We start from the raw sequence: 18,566 nt of genomic DNA, 5'->3' as shown, positions 1-18,566 counted from the left end.
TGGAGGTGGTGGGTTCAAACCCGGCCCCCAGGCAAAAACTGCAAAAAAAACCAACAACAAAAAAAAACAAGTTGCAGAACAGTTTAAAGAGTAAGATCCTCTTTTTTGGTTACGAGACGGCGTATGGGTGTTTTCTAGGGAGGACTTTTGCCTTTTTACTTGATGCACTTTTATATTCTCTTAGTATTTTTACAAAGAGTATATATTACCTTCTGGAAAAAAAAAAAATAAAGCTAGTGATTGCTGAAGGCTCATGTGTTGGTGTCATTCAGTAGACATTTGTCGAAAGGACGAATGCCCTGGGCCACTTGTCTGAAGCTTCTCTGCTCATATATTTTGTTGGCAGCTTCCTGACCTTGGCCTGTCACCTAGGTTTATACAGGCAGGTGTTTCCACTGTAGGGCTGCAGCTGTGTGTGACTCCAAGTTGCATATGGAGTATCCCCAGGCTAGGAGCACTGAGAAATTTCACTGGGTCCTCTGCAGCTGCTGGGGGCCACCCCCACCCAAGGACAACTGGTCACTTGGCTCTTCTACTTCTGTGCCTGCCCTGGCCACCCTCCCGTGAGCGCAGGGCCTCTGCCCAGCCGCCTTGCAGGGCTTGCTTTCCTGGTTGATCATCGCTGCCATCTGGCCTTGCTTTCAGATCTGGCCTGCTCTGCTGTTGCTGGAAACAGCTGATGCTGGGACGATGAATCAGGACAGTTGTCCCTGGCCCCTGCTTGAGCCCCTAAGGTGCTACCAGGACCAGCTGCGTGGTGATTCATGTAGCAGCTGGGGCTGGAAAAGAGTCCTAGGATTTGGCTGGGAAAAGGCCTCTAAGCTTCCTTCCATGCAGCCTCCTTTGAAATGCTGGTGGTACCTCAGTTGCTAGACTCAGACTTCCCGCTACCAAAACGAAATCCTGGCTTTCCCCCAATTTACTAAAGAAACAAAATACAAAAACAAAAAGCCAATCAATGGCTACTCTGTTTTTTTGATTTTTCCATTTTTCTCCAACAAACTTTTTTAGAATCTCTGGTGGCTGGGACCACTTGCTGGTAAAGAAATGCCAGCAGACAGACAAATGAACACGATGCTGGCAAATGTTAAAGGGAAATCTTGGAAAGAGCCACCTGCTTATTTTGACAGTGTAGTTTCCCTCGTGTGACCACATGCTCATTGCTGCAGCTTCATTTTTGTTTTCATAAGTGTCAGTTTAATTCAATGTAATAGTCCTCTGCAAGTAAACTTAATGCAGTCAGATGCCAGCCTTCCCCCTCTTCAGGGATTCTGCCTCAAACAGCACAACTCTCACGTGCTGTGGCCCCTAATGGTCTAGTTCAAGTTACGTCTTACAGAAGAGCAAACTGAGATGGTGGCAATGCTAGGGATGGTTAAAAACGTGTCCCTAATGGGCATAGAGCATCCTCTTCTTCCTCCCTGCGTCCATCACTGGGCGAGGCTCTCTGCCCTCCCCCAGGACTCCCTTTCTTGTAATGATGCTTCCTATTGCTGCGGCTGCTTCCCCCTAATGGCTGCTGTGTCCAGCTGCTCCTTAATACTGGTGTCTGCTGTTACTCTTTTTAAGTAATAATTTTTTTCTTTTTTGAGACAGAGTCTCACTATGTTGCTCTGGGTAGAGTGCCGTGGTGTCACAGCTCACAGCAACCTTAAACTCTTGGGCTTAAGTGATTCTCTTGCCTCAGCCTCCCAAGCAGCTGGGATTACACGTGCCCTCTACAACCCCTGGCTATTTTTTTGTTGCAGGTGTCATTGTTGTTTAGCTGGTCCAGGCTGGATTCAAACCTGCCAGCCCCAGTGTACGTGGCCGGCACCCTACCACTGAGCTATGGGCGCTGCCTAATTAATAATTTTATGGTTAATAGGCCGGGCGCGGGGGCTCATGCCTGTAATTCCTAGCGCTCTGGGAGGCTGAGGTGGATGGATTGCTTGAGCTCACAAGTTTGAGACCAGCCTGAGGAAAACTGAGGCAAGAGGATTGCTTGAGCCCGAGTTGGAGGTTGCTGTGAGCTATGATGCCATAGCACTCTGCCCAGAGCCACAGCTTGAGACTGTCTCAAAAAAAAAAATTTTTTTTTTTTTTTTATGATTATTACAAATGTGTGGTCATGTTAAAAAAATCATAGAAATCGAGCTGGTATGTAAGCTCACAGGAGACAGCTCTCTCAGTTTACATTTGCAAGCATGAGGGGGGCCAACTCTGCCTCATGTGTCTGGGACTATCCCTGTCTAAAACTGGAAGTCTTGAGCGACCCGGGAAGAATAATCTTGGGATCCTTCAAGAGTACTGATTTCTAATAGTTAGGGCTACAGAGGTCTCAAAATATAAGGTTTGGGTGAATTTGGTGATAGCTGTGGCTAGTGGAGTCTGGATCTACACACTGATAAGCAAAACCAAAATACCCCACCGATGCCTGAAGAGGATGTCCTTTTCACTCAACTTTACCCCCACAGAAACTATGGGGGGTTCCCACCTATCCCTCGGGAGGAAGGAGGCATTCTGAGGCCCCAAGTGGGCATGGGGCTCGAGGGCCAGGCGAGCAGGGCAGTGCCCATGGGGCTCAGGGCTGCTCATCTGGTTCTTACCGATTCAATCCAATCGATATAGTTGGAGACCCGTGTGAAGACGGAGGGCTTGTGGTAGTAGTTGCAGCCAAGTGTGGAGCCAAAGCTGACCACGCCGTGCACTTCCCACTGGCCATTAGCTGCCTGGCAGTTCAGCGGCCCGCCGGAGTCCCCCTGAGGAAGATGGCCCGTCAGAACCCTTGTTCTCATTGTGTTTCTGTTGTTCTACTGTGGGCTGCTCTGTCCTCTGAAGCCAGCCCTGTGGTCACAGCTCAGAGTGCTGCCATGACACCAACAGGACCTAAGGTTTCTTCCTTTTGTGGGCCTGGAGCTGGGCTGGGCACCTTCTCTGCCTTACCTCTTTTCATCTTCACAGAACCTCACGTGGTTGACCTCTGAGTACTGCTAGTATTCCCCGCCCCCCGAAGAGGAGAAACTCAAGGTTTGGACTCGTCTAAGGTTGTACGGGAGATTAGTGAAGGAGCTGAGAACACACCCCAGATTGGAGTTCCCAGGCTCTTAACTACCACTAGCTGTTTCCTCCCACAATGAAGGAATTTCCAGGGACTGGAGGGTTGTCTAAGTGGGCAGAGTGAAGGGGCACAGTGTGATCTGAAAGGCGTGGAGCCCCTTCCCACTCTGTCCCACTTTGCACTATGGAGGAAGGTCTATCACACAGCAATTCCTTTTGGTTAAGACACTGTCTCCAGGAAGGCTTCTGCAGCAGCTACCTTGAGCAGACACACTGGGCCATTAATGACATTCCTTTCACAGATAAACCAGACAGGCCTTAACCCAGAGAATACCTCCTGTTGTTTCCATTCCTACACAGAGGAAAGAATAAGAGGATGACAGTAAGGGGAGGCCTTGATGAGATCCAAGGAAGAACTTCCCAGCACTGAGCGGGGTGGACACTACAAGGAGATTCTCAGGACATCTTTTCTGGGAACCACAGGCCAAACGTCAGGGGGATGTGTCCAGAGCTCTTTCTAGGTGTTTCTGCCAGGAGGCAGGAGGATGGACTCCAGGAGTCCGAGAACATCTCCCCATCTTCAGCCGCATTTTGTTGTGGAATGGGGGCACCCGATTTTCTGTACTCACGTTGCAGCTGGAGGTCACACCATCGCCTCCAGCGCAGACCATATTGGTTTTCACGGTGCTGCCCCACCAGCCAGGGCTGGAGCATGTGGCATAGTCCACGACCAGCAACCGGCCCTGCTGCAGGATGTCAGGGAGAGCCCCGCCGGCTGAATGAGCAGAGAGAAGGCATTACACAGGGATGAAAAGTGGAAGTACTGGGTTCCTGGGATTTTTGTCCAGCTCCTTTTTTTTTGAGACAGGGTCTCATTCTGTTGCCCGGTCTAGAGTGGAGTGGCCTCGTGGAGCTATTCAGTACAGCCCCAAACTCCCGGGCTCAAGTGATCCTCCTGCCTCAGCTTCAGGAGTAGCTGGGGCTACAGGCACACACCATGGTGCCCAGCTAATTTTTATTTTTTGTGGACATGGGGTCTTGCTCTTGCTCGGGCTGTAGCCTCTTCTTTCTGGTCCCTGTTACCCTCTTCCCTCCATAGGGTTACAGTGGGAACAGCCAAGGTTTTTATCTGACTGTACAGTTGATTGGTTAGTGTTCTGGCCACTGGTGATTGGTTCAGGGGTGAATACGTGACTCAAGCTAAGCCAATGAGCTCCTTCCCCTGGAAATTTGGGATGGAAACTAAGAGATACCTGCTAGAGAGGGTGTAAACCTGGGAGCTGTCAGTAGTAGCCAACATTTTCTTCTAGATAAAGAAGGATGAAGAAGTAGACCCATCAAGAAAAGAAATTTTATGGGACGGACTTTCTTGCAGGCTGAGTCCCTGAGTCCAGCCCACTCTTGAAGGCTGGCTATGTTTCTACCCTTGGGTTGAGACTCTTACATCCTAGGGCGGCGCCTGTGGCTCAAGGAGTAGGGCGCCGGTCCCATATGCCGGAGGTGGCGGGTTCAAACCCAGCCCCGGCCAAAAAAAAGAAAAACTGAGACTCTTACATCCTTAAATTCCCTTTTTTGCTTAGCAAGCTCCATGGATTTCTGTCACTTATCTTAAATATGACAGTGAGGTTGCTGGCATTTGAGACTTCTTAGTTGGGAAAAGTATTCTGGTGCTATGAAGATAGAGCTTTCCTAATGACCCCAGTGACACTGCCCCATCCTCTCCGTTACTATCACCACTGTTACAAATGGAAAGGATTAATATTATTATAATTCTTCACTTGCAATATTGAAGCCAGAAGTGGCTTGCCCAAAGCAATTAAGAAGTAATTAATACCCGTCTAACATTTTGCAAGATAGAAAGCACTCTCACATGTACCATCTCTTTTAGTTTTCCCCAACAGTATTTCCATTGTACAGATGCAGAAACTGAGGTTCCAAAGTGGCGTGACCAGTGGAGCTGGGCCAAAAGTCAAGCATTTGGACCCTCCCCAGGCTCTTGCCTTCTCAAATGAAATAAATCCTGCCCCAGTGCTTGCTGGTGGAAACAAACAGGTGGCTGTGTTTATATTGTGATAAGTGTGAGACGAGCCTTACCTCATGGCTCATTTCTGGGCTTTCAGGTCTCCTTGCTTGGGCAGACAAGCCAGCCAAGAGGGCAAGAGGAATTTATTTAAGCGTATGTATGCTGACGTCTCTCTGGGAAAGCACGTCACTTATACTTTGGGGTTTATGCCATTATGAAAACAGTAATTGCTTATCTGCATGAACCTCCTTGGAATCTTCCAAACCTCTGTTGATTTTATAAGGGAAGGGCAGGTTCTCTGTTTCTTGTGTGGCCTGCTGTCATTGGATTTCTGACCTCTGGGTCTAAGTGAAAAAGGAGACACACTCATCCAGGTTCTTTTTTTTTTTTTGTACAGACAGAGTTTCACTTTACCGCCCTCGGTAGAGTGCCACGACGTCACAGGACTCACAGCAACCTCTAGCTCTTGGGCTTACGCAATTCTCTTGCCTCAGCCTCCCAAGCAGCTGGGACTACAGGCGCCCGCCACAACGCCCGGCTATTTTTTGGTTGCAGTTTGGCCGGGGCTGGGTTTGAACCTGCCACCCTCGGTATATGGGGCCAGTGCTGCTCATCCAGATTCTAAGCAGTGAGACCAGGTGGCACATGGGACTGTTTTTGATACAGAATGGAGGCTCTGCTGAGGTCTCCAGGGAATTTGTGGAGCTCCAGAAGCCTCAGGTCACACAGTAAATGCTATTCTGGACTCTGGCCTTGGGCCATACAGAAAATGCCACGTGGTCTGGATAAATCTCATTTTACCATAGGAACTGTGACAAAATGAACACCAGCAGCTGCTATGTGCCAGGCATTGGTCTAAGGGCCTCCCACAATTCCTCCCATCATTGTGACAATTCTGATGTAGGTGCTATTATTGTCCTCATTTTCCAGATGAGGGCTGCAGCACAGAGAGTCTAAGTAACCTTCCCAAGGTCACATAGCTATTACGTGGGAGAGCTGGGATTTGAACCCAGGCAGATGCATCAGTCTATGCTAACTGGCTTTTCCAAGGCAGCCAAACACTCTGGGATTGAGTGAGGTAATATCTCCTCCCTCCCCTCCCGGCCCCCACTTACTCTGCAGCCTCCCCCAGCCTGTGACGTAGCAGGGGTAGTTGTTGGGGAGGATGGTGTTGGCAGGAGGGAGGCAGGCCAGCTGGATCTTGTCATTCAGGGAAACAGAGTTAGCCAGTTTGAGCAGGGCAATGTCATTCCTGGGTCAGTGAAGAGGAAGAACATGAAGAAATGGTTGACTTTCCCAGCCCTGTGTGTGGGGCTTTGGAGAGCTCTGGGACCCTGTGTGTTCATTACCCCGAGGCTGCCCTGACAGGCAGGTTATCAGGGCATCTTTAAAAATGTAGAAGGCTGTGTTGGGAGGGGAAGAGAGAGACTGTGCCCTGCTCCACTGACAGTCTTGGGGTCTGCAGTAAGACTGCAGGCATGGAGCAGACACAAGGTCAAGGAGAGCCTGGAGGGACAGGTGGCAGGAAACCCAGGTCACCGGAGAGTCTTTGCTTCTCTCTTCCCTATGGCAAACCCCCAACCCTGGCACTTGGGGGCTGGCTCCACCTTTGAGAGGTCAGAGCTCCTTCCCCTTCGCCTCTGTGAGACCCTGTCTGTTCCCCTGACAACCTCATCCTCCAAGCGTGCCCAGGCATACCCTTTGGAGAGCTGGCTAGAATTCCAGTCCTCGTGCACCACGAGCTTGGAGACACTGATGGCCAGCGAGCCCGGCTCCTGGGTGGAGAGGCTGTGCCTACCCAGAACCACGCGGTAGGTACGGGAGGAGCTGGAAGAAAGGGGGCCAAGTAAGCAAGAGAGGGTGGGTTCCTGGCTGTCCCCACAGGCAAGGACATCCTAAGGCATCACCCCCAGAGGCCTGGCTTTGGGTATCCACGGGGATGGGCCCAAGTAAGTGACTGCTGCGGGAGCCACAGTTAGGGGTTGGGGAATTTTTCGTTCCCAGAGGCAGTGAGTTATAAACTACACGGTATAATACGTATAACCATATAATAATCATTTCTATACTAACTACAAACTATAACACGGATGTGATAATAACCGAATTTCTATATTATTATAGAGCGAATGAGCTGAACACAGGGAACCAGGAGTTATTTGCCCTCAAGAGCATTTTCTATTTTAACCTTCCAACTCTCATTTTCATATGGAGAAATTGAGGCCCAGAGAGAGAGAACTAATCCAGAGTCCTAGGGTCAGTGAGAACCAGGACCAGAAGCCAGGACTCCTGACTTCCAGGCCTTCTTTTCCCCATCACCTCATAGAGCTTATTATAAATTAGGCAGGAGAGTGGAACCACTCTTAGCAAGGGTAACACTGACCCAATCCGACTTCTGGTGAATTCCAGCTGATGTGACAAGCAGACGTCATAGGGAAGGAAGAGTCTAAGTGAACCATGTCGCAGAATCCTCTTTTCACGCTCCCCCCACCCCACTGGGGCCTTTATCATTGGCATCTACAAGTTCTGACAATTAAGTTTGGGAACTCATCCTAGAAAAAGTGCTACATACCTCGTTCCTGAATATCACTACAGTCACCTTTGAGGGACTCCCCTTGGGAAGCCAACACTGATGTCAGCACCTAGTCTACCCTTCAAAGCAATTTTGGAACATTTTCTGGAATGACCATCAGAGCTGTCATCGTACGGCACACGAAAACACGCAATAACAATCACGAATGCCACTCAGCAAGACTCTGCCACACAGACCTGAACACAGTTGTGAGACACTGATATACCAAGGTTATGAAATCTTACTGAGTTGTTTGTATGTGATGCTAATGTAAGTGAATGGTGGCAAGTTCACGAGCTTAATAGTCAGACTCTTTGTATGATGACAGATCTGATGGTCATTTCAGAAAAAGGGCTCCAAATTTGCTTTGAAGGCTGGACTAGGAGCTGGCATCAGTGTATAGCCTCCCAAAGGGAGGACTTCAAAGGTGACCATGGTGATATTCAGCAATGAGGTATGTGGCATTTTTTCTAGGATGAGTTTGTGAACGTAACTGTTCAAACTCGTATGTTACAATTAACTTTTCTTGAGCACTTACTAAGTGCCAGGCCCCTTTAATCCACACTAAATTCTGTTATCCCATTTTTTGCAGATGATGGTATTGAAGCCTGGAGAAGTTATTTAAATTGCTTGAGAGAATCCAATTCCAGATCCAGAGGTTGCATCGACTACTCCTAGAGAGCAGGGATTGGACCGTTCCCTCCTCTCATCCTCCCTCAGTGCCTGGCATAGGACACTCAATCCATGCCCTGTATTGACCCATCAACACACCAACCATAGATCAACTAAAGCCTGCACGTTGTCCATGCAGGTGGTCATTTGCACAGCATGATACAGGCCACTTGGGCCCCCTTCCCAGAGGTGAGCCCAGCAGTGAGAGGGGCAAGTACCTGATACAGTGAGCAGCTGTGAGGACCCAGTTGTTGGCCACCAGGGACCCTCCGCAGGTGTGGCGCCACTGGCCATTGGAGCTGTACTGCAGGGAGACCTGGTGAGAAACACAGGCACAGTGGTGGCTGAGAGAGTCAGGCCTCTCTGCTCTACAGCATTCTGAGAGCAGGGCTGGGCCTCCCATAAGGTGAATGAAGCATTCACAGGTGCAAAACTTAAGGGGGAATGTGAGAATGAGAGTCGATCTTCCTTCCACCCCCAGCTCCTCAGCATGTTTTTTTTTTTTGGATAAAAAATTATTTCTGGGGCGGCGCCTGTAGTTCAGTCAGCAAGGCACCAGCCACATACATCGAGGGTGGTGGGTTCGAACCCGGCCTGGACCAGCTAAAACAACTGCAAGAACAACAAAAAAATAGATGGGTGTTGTGGGGCCCCTATAGTCCCAGCTACTTGGGAGGCTGAGGTAAGAGAACCGCTTAAGCCCAAGAGATTGAGGTTGCTGTGAGCTGTGATGCCACGGCACTCTACTGAGGATGACATAGTGACACTCTGTTTCAAAAAAATTTTTTTGTTTTCCTGGGCTGGGCACAGTGGCTCACACCTGTAATCCTAGCACTCTGGGAGGCCGAGGCAGGATTGCTTTTTCTCAGGAGTTCAAGGCCAGCCTGAGCTAGAGCAAGAACCTGTCTGTAAAAATAGCCGGGCTTTGTCGCAGGTGCCAGTAATCCCAGCTACTTGGGAGGCTGAGGCAAGAGGATCACTTGAGCCCAAGAGTTTGAGGTTGCTGTAAACTATGATGCCATTGTACTTTACCAAGGGTGACAAACTGAGACTCTGTCTCAAAAAAAAAAAAAAATTCTTCGTTTAGTTTGATAAACTTTAAGGTGGTAGCATTTGGGACTGTTCCAGTCTCTAACGAGGCTGCTCCTGTCCTTCTTCTGTCTTCCTTCCTCCTCTCTTGTCTTTTGATTCTGTGCCCTGGCCAAGCCAAGAGGAGGCAGGTGACAGCTGAGCATGGGCTGGTGTGGCCAGGGCCCTTGTAACTGTGGAATGATGATCTCTTTGTTGGCCGACACCTGCTTTTCTCTGAACATCATTTCTAATTAGCCACTCTGCATTTCTTGTTTGCTTGACATTAAGGGGCCTTAGATGAAATGGAAGAAAAAGACACCTAAAAGTGTGCTCTCCTCAGTCCAAAAATAGGCTGACGTCATCCTACAGATGTGAAATTTTGCCCACGTCATGCTTGTTGTTTGTGGACAGTAAACTCTGGCCAGAAGAGCAAGGACAAAGCCAAGTTTGCATCCTTGCTTTCTCCCAGGCTAACGGGGCGACTTTGGGCAATCAGGTGCCCTTTCAGAAGTTCTTCCCTTATCTGGAAAATGGGAAACATAATACCCACTGTGTAGGGCTCTTGGGGTGACTAATACTGACTAATACTGTAATTGAGGTAGCTAATACTTTAAGTGTCTCATAATTCAAGCACTTACCAGGGGCCAGACACTGTTCTGAGCTCAGACTATGAATCAGCTCACATTACAATCACAGCAACCATGTAAGGCACTATTGTTATTTCCCCTTTCACAGCTGAGTAAAGGAAGGCAGCTGATATGCATCTGTGCAACGTGGTCCGGGCTACAAGGACTGTTAAATATTTCTGGCATTACCTATGAGAAAGGATAATTAAGGAGCGGTGCCTGTGGCTCAAAAGAGTAGGGCTTCAAGCCCCATAGGCCAGATGTTAAACCCAGCCCTGGCCAAAAAGTACAAAAAAAAAAAAGACAATCCAGTTGCTCCAGGTCATTCCCAGGATCTCCCAGGATTTGAGCCCTGGCTACCTGGATCCAGAATCTGTTTTTGAAAACTTTATACTTTTTAGAAAACTTTAAATCCTCCTTTGGTTCTAAAGCACTTAGCGCTTTACTTTTGAGTGTATTAGTGTGGATTGGTTTGGGGGGTATTGACCTAGGGCCACAATCTTGGGGTGAATGTTGGGTAGTAGAGTCCTCTCAGGGAGTAGACTCCTGAGTTTAAGCCTGGCTTTGTTTAAAATTTTGATGTTTTCTTCATTATGGATAATGTATGAAGTTTTGATTTGATACTTTTGTATGAAGTTTGATTTTTTTAAATTTTGCATTAAAATATTGACTATGGTTGACTGTGTTACCTCTTTAAATTTTCCCCCTAAGGTCAGTGTTTTGTTTGCCCCATCTGAGTTCCTGCCCAGCAAGACCTGCCCACCCACCCCAATATCCCCACTCCCACCCCCATGGAAACAGAAACAGGAAGGGTAGGGGCTCTTCCGGATTAACATTAATGGGTTCCCAAGGCAAGAGCACATTTGTACCAGAGAGTGAGGAAATATTTTTGCAGGCAGCAGTGACTGGTTCTCAGCACAAGTTCGCCCTGTGCTTGGGGGCCCTACAGCAGAGAGTATAAGGCTCTTCCTCTAAGTTCCCACAGAAAAAATACTGTGTGACTGTGTGACTGTGTGAGGAAAGCAAAAGAAGTGGCAAAAGTACATAAAGCCAAGTATACAAATTGTGAAATATGAGGCATTGTTCTATCCTTGGCCCTCTCTTTGCATTTTTTAGAGACAGAGTCTCACTCTGTTGCCCCAGGCTAGAGTGCTGTGGCATCGCAGCTCCCAGCAACCTCGAACTCCTGGGCTCAAGTGATCTTCTTGCCTTAGCCTCCCAAGTAACTGGGACTAAAGGTGCCTGCCACAACGCCTGCCTAATTTTTCTATTTTAGTAGAAACTCACACTTTTTCTGGCTGGTCTTGAACCCCTGAGCTTGAGCAATCTACCTGCCGCAGCCTCCCAGACTGCTAGGATTACAGGTCTGAGCCACCGTGCCTGGCTGGCCCTCTCTTTAAAAAAATTTTTTTTAGAGACTCTCTGTTCCTTAAGCTGGTCTCAAACTCCTGGTCTGAAGTGATCCTCCTACCTCAGCCTCCCCAGTAGCTGGGACTACAGGTGTGAGTCATGATGCCTTCTTAATTGAGAGGCAGATGAAAGGATGCTGGCCCTTCCTTCCGTAAATATAGTGACTACTTCCCAGAAACCTCAAATACTCAAGGCCAACAGGCCTCTGTTGCTCCCACCACTTGGGTTTAGAAACTCACTCCAGTTCAGCCAGGTTTCTTCCCAAACCTGTTATATCAGCTCTGCTGGCAATAATGAAATTTGATTAAACATGTAACTAACAAAACATGAGTTCCAAAAGACAGTTATAAGTTATATGGAAACTAAGTTAAATCCTTGGAAGAGACTGGCTAACTCTTAAAGTTTCTCTTGAATTAGTTCTGTAAGAAAATGGAAAGTTTAGAGGGAAAAGTCATAAAAATCTGGAAGAGTTCATTATTCAGATCACTTTATGAGTGTCTCAAAGTTTCTACTCTAAAGAACATAGTATATTATGGGGGGAGCTTTATACCAGAAAGACAGTGAAAAACTAAAATGATCGGTAAATGAATACACAGTATATTTATATGGTCTAAAATGGGTGGGGAACCTACTGCCTTGGGGCCACATGTGGCCTTTTGACTGAGTCCAAATTTCACAGAATAAATCCTTTTATTAAAAGGGGTGCAGCAGAGAAAGATGAAGCTGTTCTTGCCTCCTTTGGAGCTTAAAAAAAAGCAACCTTGAAATCAGAAGGAGGCCACAGGTTCCCCACTGCTGTGTGGGCATCAGATAGAAGGGATTTTACTATATTTATGACAATATGAGTTCAAGAGTCCTATCACTATCAGCTGAGTAGGGTGGTGTGTGCCTGTAATCCCAACTACTGGGGAGGCTAAGGTGGAAGGATTGCTTGAGGCCAGGAGTTCAAGTTGAAGTGGGTGTGGGTTAGTCCCACTGCTAACATGTCCTAGTGATTTGTGTCCGTGTCCCACCCTGATATTCAAGTGAGTCTTGATATCACTATGATTACATCAAGGTAAGAAAACATTTATGTTCATTGGTAGCATCAATTTTCATTGATTTGCCTAGAGTTAAGAATTAATTTGCATAAACAGTACTGATTGGTTCCTTAAAGCAAGGCTCATTTGCATAGGTGGTGGTGAATGGTTCATGGGACAACATAATATTTGTATGCAAGCATCTGATTGGTTAACAGTGTATGAATTTATTTGTGCAGGAGTAGTGGGGTGCAGCAGCTCCTTATTGAATTTGGGGAAGGCACCTCTCTCCTAACCCCCAGGTTGGCCAAGGCCACAGAAATATATTTTATTGGTGATGTTGCTTGTTCATGCTGCCCCATGAGTTCCCCACCAATCCTCATCTTTGCCAGCACAAAAACCCCGTGGTGGAAGGGCAAAGGGGTGATGTGATGGGGCAGGGAGAGAAGACTACAACAACTCACCTGCCAGGGCCAGCTGTTGGGCCTCGCATCTTCACCTCCAACCACCCTGGACACCTGGGGCGGGTAAGTTGGGAGCCCACAGCTGAGAGCTGTGATAAGAGAAAGGGTCATGAGTCCGGGTAGCAGTGACCCAAGCAATGTACATTACATTCACAGTATTCCTACCCTTTAATTAGAAAATCCTTGTTCTAGAAGGATCCCAAGAGGTCATAGAGTTCTGCTCTTTCCTCCAGTTCTTTTCAACTCCAGTCCACTCCTTTCTTACAGGTATAGGACTTCGTGCAATGGGAACGGGTGTGAGAGAGTGAAAAACAGAAGAGTGGAAACCATCTCCAGCCACATTGGGGGATAGAAAACCAAGGCCTCTGGGTGACAGGGCTTACCTCCAACTACCAAAGCAGACAGGAGTAGGGTCTTGATCATGGTGTGTTTGTGGGCGTTCTGTAAGATGGCTCTGGCTAATGCCCGGGTCTTATGAATGGCTGTCTTATCAGCAAGAGATATATCGGGAGCATGCAAGATGGGAATTTTCCCAAAGCCCAGTGGAAAAAAGAGCTTGTGTCCAAATTTTTTTTTCCATTTTCTTCCAACCATCCCCCTGAAAATACTTTGGAAAAAAGTCAAAGGTAGATATTGAAGTATCTTCTTTCAAGTGATTATGTTATGTGTTAGGGAGGACAAAAATATTGCTTATTGGTTCTTGGGGTTGTGTTTTTTAAGAAAAAATTAAGTTGGCATGCTGAACAAATAACATCCTAGTCCAGTGGTTTTCAGCTTGGCTGGGTTAGCCCACTAGGGGACATTTGACAATGTCTGGAGACATTTTTGGTTGTTGTAGCTGGGCGGTGATGTATTATTGGCATCTAGTGGGTAGAGAACAGAGATGCTGTGGAACGCTCTCCAATGCACAGGACAACAAAGTCTTGCTCAGCCCCAAACGCCAATCGTGCTAAGGTTGAGAAAGGCTGTTCTAGGGTATGCCATGGCTTGCTGTGTGACATTGGATGAGTAACATTAGTCTTGAGGCTTGCGGCTGCCCATCTGTGAAACGGGGAAAAACACTTGCCCCGTCTGTTTCACAACACTGGAGTGAAGATTTGCATGATGTGGGGAACATGCTTACATAGCAGAAGGTCAACGCAGATCCAAAAAATTGAGATCTGGCAGCAATGGGGGGAAGGGAGGGCTTCGCTGAGATGGATTAAGATGTACTTTACTGTCTGTTCCTAAGACAATAGAAGTGTGCCCTTCCCCAATAACTTCATTTTTCAAATGGGGTCAAAACAGGAGCTTCTTCCAAAGCAGAGCAAACAGATGACAGCAAGCCGGTACTTACCAAGTGCTCAACATTTGTTGCCTAATTTAAGCCTTAGAAAACCCCATAAGAGGCTCCCTTATTTCAGAGGAGGATGCTGAGGTTCACACGGGTAAAATGACTTGCCCAAGATCACACAGTTTCTAAGTGGCCGAATAGGGCTTCAGCCCTAGGTTGGTCTGATTCTAAAGCAAACTGCTGAATACCATGGAGACAGCTTTCTGCATCACCTCCTAGTACTTCAATAAGCTACTTGTTGTCAGGGGAGAGGGAGGAGTAAGTGAGCATGCTTTCCTGATGGGCTTTCTTGCTCTTCTGGAGACTCTCTTCTTGCTTTTAGGCAGAGCACAGTGCCAGGCAGGCAGTGCTGAGACAGCTCTGTTCTGTCACTGCAGACTCTAGTTTTTGCCTGAGCTGGAAAAGCAGAGGGGAAGGTGGACTTTAACTCTTAGGACTTGTGTCCAAGTCCTTGCTTGACTTGTCAAGATGGAGAGAAGCCAGGTCCTGAGGACCACTCCAGGGCCCAGATGGACTTGTCGTCCATCTTGACAACAAGTCAACTGTTGTCACTTTGGAGTGTTGTGGCCTGGACAAGTCTTTGATCTTCTGAACCTTAGTTTCCTAGATAACAGTCCATGTGCAGAATTGTTATGTGGGTAAGAAAATTGTTGTGTATAAAAGAACTTTGTAATCTCCCAAAGATCATGCAAATCTGAGGGTACAGAAGCCCATTGGACTGGATGTCAGAAGACCCAGGTTTCAGTCCCAACTCTACCTCCAACTCCCTATAAGAGTTTGGACTCTTATTTATCTATGGTAGTCACCCCAGAAAACAACCATTTTGGAAGCTCCATAGTTTATCTTAAAAGTTAATGAAGGTTAACTTCATTAACCTTGGACATTCTCAAATGTCATTGGACATTCTCCTACATGTATCTGTGGGTTTGTTTTTTTTTCTGTGTTTGTTTTAATACAAAAATAAGGTTTGTCCTGTATGAGGTCACAGAACAAACACCAGTTTGGTACACGCCATGCGTTTGCTGTGTGACCTTGGGCAGACCACACAGCCTGGGGTTACATGTCTACAAAACAGGGAGGGGGACATAAGCCCAGTCTGTTTTGCCGCACTGCTGTCAGGATTAACTTCACGCAAATGGGTTTTTACCAAGAGGTCTTTAATTGGGCCACGCAGTGTACGAGTCGGGCAGCAGAGCTAGCTTCAGGAACTGCTGGATTCTGAGCCCTGGAGCAGTCCCCAGGACCTGGCTTTTTTCCATCTTTTCACTCTGTCTTTTGTTGTGAGTTCCACTCTCAAACTCAGTCAAGTAGCCTGAGGTAGCTGCAGGTTCTCCCTTCCTTGGGGACAAGATCACTGCAGCATTTGTGGTCTAGGATTTCTCAGCTGCAGAACCGCTGGCATTGTGGGTGGGGTGATTCTTTGTTGTGAGCGCTGTCCCCCACCTTGTAGGATGTTCAGTATCACCCCTGGCCCCCACCCACTAGGTGCCAGTATCCCCACTCTGTGCCAGTATCCCCACTCCCAACAGTTGTGATAACCAAAAATGTCTCCATGCATTGCCAAAGGTACTCTGGGGAATAAAGTCACTCTTTCTCCTCCTTTCCCTCTCATTTTGCTGTTTGTAGCCTCAACTTCCTGCACCCTCAAACCCAGCATGAGTGAGAGCCTCTGGAAACTCCTGCATAAATTCTGCAACCTCTCTGATTGGACCTGCCTCAGGTCACCTGCCCATCCCTGAACCAATCGTTGTGGTGGGGGAGGGGATGTAATGCATTGATTGGCCAGGCCTGGAACACCTGTTCCACCCTGGGCAGTGAAGCTCCATCCGGGCCACCAGACTAGGGGTAGCTCTGGGCCAACACCTATACAGAAATTCAGGCTTTCTGTGCTGGGTAGAAGGAAATGGAGGCTGGGAAGGCAGAGAGCAAGTAGGCACTACAGCCCACCACCCTTCCTAGAGCTTGGTTCCCCATTTGTATATTGTTTGACAGCAAGGCAGTCTGTCACCTACTAAACTGGGCTGGGTCCTTGAGATCTCAGTGGGGCAAGGAGAGCCAGATGAGAAATTCTCAGGGGGCTTGTGACTCATTCAGAACAATTCTTCTGAGGAGCCATGTAGCTCAGTGGCCAGGGGCTTGGGCAGAGATCCTGGTGCCTTTGTGAGTGACTCTGATTTGCAGCCTCCTCCTGAGTGTGGTCTAGACCAGCAGCAGCGGCAAAGTTTAGGAGCTGGTTAGAAATGCAGAATTTCATACCTGTAATCCTAGCACTCTGGGAGGCCGAGGCAGGTGGATTGCCTGAGCTCACGAGTTCGAGACCAGCCTGAGGTAGAGCGAGACCTCGTCTGTAAAAATAGCTGGGCGTTGTGGCAGGTGCCTGTAGAGGCTACTTGGGAGGCTGAGACAATAGAATCTCTTGAGCCCAAGAGTTCGAGGTTGCTGTGAGCTGTGACGCCACAGAACTCTACTGGGGGCAACAAAGTGAGACTCTGTCTCAAAAAAAAGGGAATCTCCCACCTTCAGCATCTGCGGTTTACCGAGATGTGCAGGTGATTTTGTTCTCTGCATGTTACAATTTGAGAAGCCCTGGTTGGTGCCTGTAGCTCAGCCGCTTGGGCGCCAGCCACATACACTAGAGCTGGCGGATTCGAATCCATCCCGGGCCTGCCTAACAACAATGATAACTACAACCAAAAAATAGCCGGGTGTGGTGGTGGGCATCTCAGCTACTTGGGAGGCTGAGGCAAGAGAATTGCTTAAGCCCAAGAGTTAGAGGTTGCTGTGAGCTGTGATGCCACGGCACTCTACCTGGTGACAGCTTGAGACTCTGTCTCAAAAAACAAACAAACAAACAAAAACCCCAAAACAACAACAACAAAACAATTTGAGAAGCCCTGAGCCAGGGCGAGTTTCACCTCTCTATTCCTCCCTTTCTTCACCCCACATAGAAACAATGTCTAAACTGTTTATCTCTTAGTGTTGTTGGAACTAAACAACGGTTTCCTTACTTAAAGAACTCAGAATAGTAAACCGTGCAGTGAAGTTTCTCTGTTAATTCCTCTGACCTGTAACCCTTAGATAGCAGAATAGAACAGAATTCTTCAAACTTTTCCATCAAACAATCCCAGTAGATCAGGCGTTGGCAAACGTTTTATGTAAAGGGCCAGACAGTAAATATTTTAGACTTTTGGGCCATATGGTCTCTGTCACAATTAGTCAGTTCTGCTGTTGTAGTGTAAAAGCAGCCATATGGGCATAGCTGTGTTCCAATAAAACTTTATTTACAAAACAGATTTGGTTTGCAGGATCTAGTTTGCAGCAAAGTGATAATTGGGGGTCTAGCACATGGCAGCCACAATAACACAATGTCTCAGAAGCCTTGTTCTTCGTCTGGAATGCTTAATTTGAATTTTGTGACTTAGTAATATAGCTGGGTTTATTTTAATATAAAGTTCTTTTCTTCCTTCCAAATCTTCACAGAAAACGGATGCTCTGGGAAGACATTCTGTGTTTATTCTCTGCCTTCACACGGCACCTCCTCCCCGCCTGGCCCACTGCTGTGAGAACCTTTGTAGACATGTGTCTCAACATGACAGGACTGAGCTGCTGGGAACTGGACCACAGGACATGCTACAGGCTTGAGGCCAGTAAGGAATGAAGCTTCCTCTCTTGAGGAATAAAACAGAGAGGGACGATTTGATATTAGGAGTCCAGGGAGGGGGGTAATTAGTAGCATTGACTCCTTGCAAGCCTCTGTTATTTTATTGGCTCCCAGAAAGGAGACAGAGCAGGTGTCCATTTTACAGATGAGGAAAATCGAGGCTAAGAGAGGTCAAGCCCTTGACCCTGCCTGTCAGTGGCAGAGTTCAGCCTAGTGAGTGACTTACCTCAGTGCTACCATACTTTACGCTACTAATATGAATCAGAGAATGTGGATGTGGTGGGCTGCCAAGACGGCCCTGATTCTTCACACTTCTTGTGTCCATGACCTTTGCCATGTGACTTTCCAGTGCCCTCCCAGAGATGTGTGGAGTCAAGCTTCCACAGCTTAATCCATACTAGGTCAGTCAACGCCCAGCTGACCCCTAGACATAAGAGTGAGTCCAGCCCAAATCAGCAGGGCTATGTGACTGACCCCAGGTGTGTGAGCAGTGACTGTGCATCACCAGATGCCACTGAGGGCTTGGAATTGGTTGTTATGAGCACTATCATGCCTGTACTGCGGATGTGATGGGCTTTTGTGCATGTCTGGGAGCAGTAATTCTCCTCTCAGGGCCCTGTCACTTTGGGCTTATTGCTGGCTTCATTGAGGCTTGTTAGCACGCCTACAAGCCACCCCT

At 47.7% G+C, this 18,566-nt stretch overlaps 1 protein-coding gene across 1 annotated transcript; it reads right to left on the bottom strand.

The window, feature by feature from the left end:
- Positions 1-519: 519 nt before the first annotated feature.
- On the bottom strand, positions 520-13,316 carry LOC128574662 (chymotrypsin-like elastase family member 2A). Its single transcript, XM_053575531.1, has 8 exons — positions 13,277-13,316; positions 12,894-12,982; positions 8,522-8,619; positions 6,761-6,889; positions 6,178-6,314; positions 3,669-3,814; positions 2,589-2,741; positions 520-666 (listed from the first exon to the last, which is right to left on the bottom strand). The coding sequence occupies exons 1-8, from the start codon at positions 13,314-13,316 to the stop codon at positions 520-522; spliced, it is 939 nt and encodes a 312-aa protein (XP_053431506.1).
- Between the last annotated feature and the right edge of the window lie 5,250 nt (positions 13,317-18,566).

This window comes from Nycticebus coucang, chromosome 22 (assembly GCF_027406575.1).
Source record: "Nycticebus coucang isolate mNycCou1 chromosome 22, mNycCou1.pri, whole genome shotgun sequence".
Taxonomy (NCBI): Eukaryota; Metazoa; Chordata; class Mammalia; order Primates; family Lorisidae; genus Nycticebus; species Nycticebus coucang.
Note: the sequence above shows the minus strand (reverse complement) of the source record. Positions and strands in the feature narration are given on the sequence as shown.

Excerpts from the sequence above, each read along its gene's own strand:
- LOC128574662 (XM_053575531.1), bottom strand. The coding sequence starts at position 13,316 with ATGATCAAGACCCTACTCCTGTCTGCTTTGGTAGTTGGAG. Across the intron at positions 8,620-12,893 it reads CCAACAGCTGGCCCTGGCAG|GTCTCCCTGCAGTACAGCTC; the intron begins GTGAGTTGTTGT and ends GTTTCTCACCAG. Across the intron at positions 2,742-3,668 it reads GTGTGACCTCCAGCTGCAAC|GGGGACTCCGGCGGGCCGCT; the intron begins GTGAGTACAGAA and ends CATCTTCCTCAG.